Source organism: Suricata suricatta, chromosome 8 (genome assembly GCF_006229205.1).
Source record: "Suricata suricatta isolate VVHF042 chromosome 8, meerkat_22Aug2017_6uvM2_HiC, whole genome shotgun sequence".
Taxonomy (NCBI): domain Eukaryota; kingdom Metazoa; phylum Chordata; class Mammalia; order Carnivora; family Herpestidae; genus Suricata; species Suricata suricatta.
In genome coordinates, this window is record NC_043707.1 from 65,363,119 (window position 1) to 65,369,425 (window position 6,307).

At 35.6% G+C, this 6,307-nt stretch overlaps 1 protein-coding gene and 1 long non-coding RNA gene across 2 annotated transcripts in view; both read right to left on the reverse strand.

Moving 5' to 3' along the window:
• Window positions 1–304: 304 nt before the first annotated feature.
• On the reverse strand, window positions 305–1,829 carry LOC115299620. Its single transcript, XR_003912263.1, has 2 exons — window positions 962–1,829; window positions 305–439 (listed from the first exon to the last, which is right to left on the reverse strand). It is a non-coding gene; the product is annotated as an uncharacterized LOC115299620 (long non-coding RNA).
• A 3,440-nt stretch (window positions 1,830–5,269) lies between these two features.
• CCDC18 (coiled-coil domain containing 18) overlaps window positions 5,270–6,307 on the reverse strand; it is an 83,358-nt gene continuing 82,320 nt past the window's right edge. The window contains exon 25 of the mRNA XM_029945801.1: window positions 5,270–5,289. Within this exon, the coding sequence (XP_029801661.1) occupies window positions 5,270–5,289 (20 nt within the window). The remainder of the gene's footprint in view (window positions 5,290–6,307) is intronic.

Here is a 6,307-nt window from a genome sequence, read left to right on the forward strand (position 1 = left end):
CAGGTCCTGATCTCAGGGTCATGAGTTCAAGCCCTGCATTGGGTTCCACACTGGGTGTGGAGCCTAATAAATAAATAAGTAAAACAAAAACAAAGTATTACTAGAACAATACGCAGATAATATGGTAATCTAATTGAAAATCTAATGATTCAGTGTACTTAATTAGGCATTTTAGCAATGATTTTTACATAAAAAACAAAGACAAGTAACAAGTTTAAATCAAAACTTAGTAATTAATTAGCTTTTATTTATTTTTTTAATTAGCTTTTATAAAAAGAAAAAGCTTTTGAAGAATTTCTTTAAATATACTGAAACGTAAATTTATTCAAAACAATAAAATAACAGCTTCTATGAAGTACGAGCTATATGTAATAAACACAGTACCAAGAATCTCATTTTTCATCACATCAACATCTTCTTTTAATTACAACTTTTCTCCCTAGAATGAGAAAAAAAAGATTAGCTTTTGAAATATTCTTATCTATTTTAGCATTAATGTCCACCATAATAATCAGGAATATAATTTAAAGCAAGAGTGGGGAATACTTAATTCTGAATCAGAAAAAGTAAAAAATGGATCATATGAAACTTAAAAAGCAAATAATTCTGGTTAGGAGGCATTGGGAGGAAGTGCAAAGTTTAAACTGATTTAAAAAACAAAAACAGGACACACACAAAAATAGATATTTAGACACTGGTGTCACACACCAGTGAGGGCACAGTAAGGAAAAGATGAAGGGCTACATGAAAAAAGTCAGTGAAAAAGAGAGAAAAAAATAAGAGCAGGAAAGGAAAATGACAAGAGAAATATTTGCACAAAAAAGAGCACAACATAGAGAAGTAGAAAAATACTGGGAAAGGGCCCACAAGATTCTAAAAATACAAGTCAAACATTCTTGTCACACCTTGGTCTTTACTTAGGCCAGGGGTTTGAAAATGTTACCATGTCTCTAGGTATTACCTGTAGACCTGCTTCACTTTGCTTTTTTCCATCTCTGTTTTCCCTATAGATGACCTTCTCAATTTTTATTTTTCATCTTATTTCATGGCATATAGACCATATTTGCAAATGACTTTTCTATTTTGGAAATAAGATAATTATAAACAATACTTCTTATAACTTCCTAATAAGCTGTGAATTAGTTAATTAATCAATATTCTGAGCACAGTGTTCCACTCTTCAAATCTAAAGCAGGAGTTTTTAACTTGCTATCTGAACTCTTTGATGACGTGTTCACAATTTTGTGCATGTCTGATTTTTTTTTTATGACTTCTGAAGCTTTTGTCCGATTAATGCTGTGTTAGAGGTTTTATGGTGAATAACTGCCAACTTAGTTAACTGTTAGGAAAGTCAGTATTTGGGCTATAACATAAATAAAAGAGCTAACACACACAAGTACTTCTCATGTAGAAATTTCTAGGTTTTGTTTGTTCGTTTCCTGCTCTATCAGTGACCTGAAAACTGCACTCTCTGCAGCACAGCTGGATTAAGGCCAACTGATGCCCTCAACACAGCCCAACAACGATGCCCCCTTCCTTTCCATTGCTTAAAATAGCTTAAGGATTTTTTACACAAATCAGTGCATGACTTAAATGCCAGCTGGTTTTACTCTCTACAAAAGTGAAACTCACACCATAAGTCAGAAATATAATTCCTTCATGACACCTTAAATTATTCTAATGCATCTATTTATTCCAATGACCTATAGACTAAGATATTCTATCAGTTGTGTAGTAACTTTTAAGTCTTAACCTCTCATTTACTAAGCAGTTGCAAGACCAAATTATGTAATTAAACAGTACTTAATATAAATACAACTGTGTAATTAGTAGATCCACAACGGTTAAGAACAAAGCCTCGTGTATAATGGGGATAATAATAGTACCCCCTAGCACCAGGGTGGCTCAACTGGTTAAGTGTCAGACTCTTGATTTTGGCTCGGGTCATTATCTCACGGTTTGTGAGTTCAAGCCCCATGTCCTGCGTTGGGCTCCATGCTAACAGTGTGGAGCCTGCTTGGGATTCTCTCTCTGAGTCTCTCTGCCTCTCCCCACCCCGTGCTCTCTCTCCCTCTCAAAAATAAATAAAATTTTAAAATAATTGTATCCCCTATAATAGAAGAACTATTTGGTAGTATTAGGGAATTAATAGTACCAATCAATAAAGATTAAATGAGTCAATCTATGTGAAGTAAATAGTGCCTGTATATAGTAAATACCATGTGTTACTGTGATTACAATCTGTCACTGTACTGTTTATTCCATATAAATCAAGCTCTATTTTACCAGAAATAGACAGTTGCACATTTAGGACTCTAAGGGCCACTGGAGTAGAGCAGAGGGTCTTAAAGGAAGCAGTACTCCCCACCGGGGAACATGAAAGCTTGTGATAGTTATATTCGGTTGTCACTATCATGGGAAGAAAGGTCTTCGCGTTGCTGTCGTATGAGACAAGGACAAAAGATGCTAGATAGACTTACTTGCAGGGTCATTTCACCCAACAAAACCACCTGCCTGGCAACCCTACTAGACTTCCCTAGTCCATTTATATTTTTCCATTCTCCAAGATACCTATTTCATCTACCTGTCCTGCTCTTAAACCTCTAATACCTTACCCTGCCATAGCTCATAACCTTAATAAAAAAACCTTCTCTAAGAAAATACCAGCAATTAGTCAATCAAGAAATTGCTCCCTTCTCACCAATCTTTCCATGCATTTCTGTATGCATATATACTACAGTGGATGAACTCTTATTCAAGGCCAAGTCTACTTCTCTGCTGGATTCTATCTCCTTCAGCCTACCTTAAGAATTTTACTCCTTCCACTCTGTGTCATGAATTATGTTTCCCTGTCTACCAGATCATTCCAACCAGCCAAATGCTGTTTTATGTCTTATTCCAAAAATCAAATCAAAAAACTCTTGACATTCTATCTCCCTCATTTCTTTACATCAAAAGTTAGCTGTTTTTGGTGTTTGCGTAGTTCTTTTCCTACTCTCTGCTGATCGCACTCTAATCAGGCTTTATCCCTACTATTATCATGAAGTCATTCTCAAAAATGTCAACAGCTTGCACTTTACCAAATATACAAACTACTATTCCTCACTTTATTTAGCAACATTTGATATCATTCTCTTTTCTGAAACACGATATTGTGTACCTTTTTTTTCCCTCCTATCTCACTGTTTAAACCTCAACTTTATTAGATGTTCGACTTCTTGAATGCTAAACGTAATTTAGCCTTACTAAATTAGGCTTAGTTTGGGGGCTTCTTTTTTCTATCCTCACAAATTCCCCTGATTTAATCCAGCTTTAACAACCATCTACATGCTGACATCTAAATTTTTAACTTCAGCCTCATTAGCCCAATCATTCGTCATCTTCAGTTTGACATCTAGTAGAAATCTCAAATTTAATATATCTACAGTCAAACTTCTGATCTCTAAGAGGCTTCCCAATCTGCTCATCTTCTAGTATTCATCAGCTCAGTAAAAGCTCACTTACTCTGGCAAAAATCTTTGGAGTCTTCCTTGGATACTATTTCACGTAAAACCTACATTAAATCCTGTTGGCTCTGCCTTCAGAATACATCCAGAGATGAAACCATTCTTAACACTTTCACATCTATCATCCTGCCTACCCGAAACTGTCTCTTGACTGGATTATTACAAGTAGCCTCCTAGTCTCTGCTCTTGTTCCTTTATTATCCATTCTTCGTAAAACAGCCAGAGTGACCCTTTAAAAACATAAATCAGGTAACTGTCATTTCCCTAGGCAGAACCTTTCAATGGTTTCTCATCACACTTCAAATAAAACCCAAAGTTCTTACAGGAGCTAGAGCACCCCAATCTCCCACCTACAGCCCAATCCCTAACTAACATCATTTATCTCCTATGACTTTCCCTTTGTTTACCCCAAACCAGCAATATACCTTCTAGCTGTTTTCTGTCCGTGCCAGGATGCCAGGCAGGCTACTACCTCATGACTTCAGTGCCTGTTGTTCCCTTTCCTCCGTTGCTCTTCCTCTGGATACTGGGATTGCTTACTTCCTTACTTCCTATAGGACTCTGATCAAATTGTCACTTTTTAAAGTTTATTTTGAGAAAGCAAGAGAGCATGCTAGCAGAGAAGGGACAGAGAAGGAGAGAGAGAAAGAGTCCCAAGTAGGCTCCATGCCATCAGCACAGAGCCTGACGTGGGGCTCCAACTCACTAACTGTGAGATGATGACCTGAGCAGAAATTAAGAGTTAAATGCTTAATCAACCCAGCCACCCAGGCACCCCCAAATGTCACCTTCTTGAGAGGCATTCCCTGACCACGTTATCTAAAACAGTACTCCTGTCACAATGTACGCTCTTATTTCCACCTAGCATTAGAGCATATGTCTATTTACTTGCTTACTGATGGTTTCCCCATTAAAAGGTAAACTCTGTTTGGATAGGGTCTTAACCATTTTTATTTATTTCTATAATCCCAGGGCCTGGTATATAATAGATGGTCAATAAATAATCAAATGGCTGAATAAAGGACATAAAGTAAATACAACTGTAGTTTTAAAGGCTAGATAAACTAATGTTATCAGGCATTATACACAATTGCCTTGTTTACTATACCATCTGACTTGCTTGCTATACCCTTGAGGTTTCATGTGAAACTTTTATTTTACCAACAAGAATATTATTTGTTTTCTGCTTAATAAATTAAGCTCTTTTCAATGTGGAGAAATGAAAAGGAGCTCTAATAGTCTTTGTCCTAGATCCATTCTAAAAACGCTTTAAAATTTTTTTAGGCCACCAATTCTATTTTGATGTGTTTGAAAATGAAGCAAATGTGCAGTTGAAAAAAATCTGGATTTCTCTGGAAGAGATTATTTCTATAGATAAGCTATAGATTAAATGCTTATAAAAAAAGTTGAGTGTCTGCAGGGTATGTGTAGTAGGGATAAGATTACCTATTCAGTATGATATATAAGGAATAATGGAAGTAGATAAATGATGTAAATGAGATACTCTGCCACTGTGGAAGTCTATGACGAAATTATTAAGGTCCCCTTAATAATTTTTACTAGAATGGTTTCCAGGAAGTCTAGAAACACAACTAATTTTGGAGCTCCAAAAACATTTTCAAATAGTAAACTGACCCTTCAATAACATGGGATGACCTTTGAATAATACAGGTTTGAACTGCACAGGTCCACTTATATGCTAATTTTTTTTCAATAAATATAGTGGAAAATTTTTTGGAGATTTGTAACAACTTGAAAAAAACTCATGGAAGAGCCTCACAGCCTAGAAATATAAAAAAATTAAGAAAAAGGTATGCCATGATGCATAAAATACAGGAAGACACTAGTCTATTTTTTCATTTCCTACCATAACATATACACACATCTATTATAAAAAGTAAAGATTTATCAAAACTTATGCACATACAAATAATCTGTGGCATCATTTGCAGTTGAAATGTAAACAAATGTAAAGATGTGGTATAGTTATTTTATACTTAAAATTATTGTAGTAATTTTGTAGCCACCACCTGTGGCTATTGTGGTACGTTCAAGTATTGTATTGTTTAAAAGTGACAATTACCATCTCCATGCAAGCAGTTCATCTCTTCAGTAAATTGTGTATCACAATAAAAATGTGACCCCTTGCAGTTCTCACATTTTTCATGGTGTTTAGAGCAATACCATACACTTTGAATAACATTAAGGAACCCCTATGACGTGCCGCTAGTGATGTTGGAAGAGCTCCCAAGAAGCAAAGTCATGACATTATAAGAAAAAAATTGAATTGCTTGGTATCTATTGTAGATTGAAGTCTGCAGCTGTGGTTGCCTGCCATTTCAAGATAAATTAATCCAGTGTAAGGACCATTGTAAAATAACGAAAAGGAAACTGGTGAAGCCATCACTGCAGTTATGCTAGCAGGTATGAAAACCTTGTACGTGTTATCTTGTGTTGAAACTGTAACTTTTATGTGAGTGTCAGATTGCCCTAAGAAAGACATGCCTATAGACTCTAACATGATTTGAGAAAAAGCAAAGTCATTAGAGTACAACACAGGGAAAAAGAAAGATAAGGATCTAAAGCTGGAAAATTTAATACCAGCAAAGGATGGTTTGATAATTTTATTAACAGGTTTCACTTAAAAAATGTTGAGTTAACAGAGAAGCAGCTTCTGCTGACCAAGAAACAGAAGACAGTCCTCAGACACCATTAAGAAAGTCACTGAGGAGAAAGAGTATCTGCCTGAATGGGTTTTAATACAGACAAAAATGCCCCCAAAGACATTTATTTATTTATTT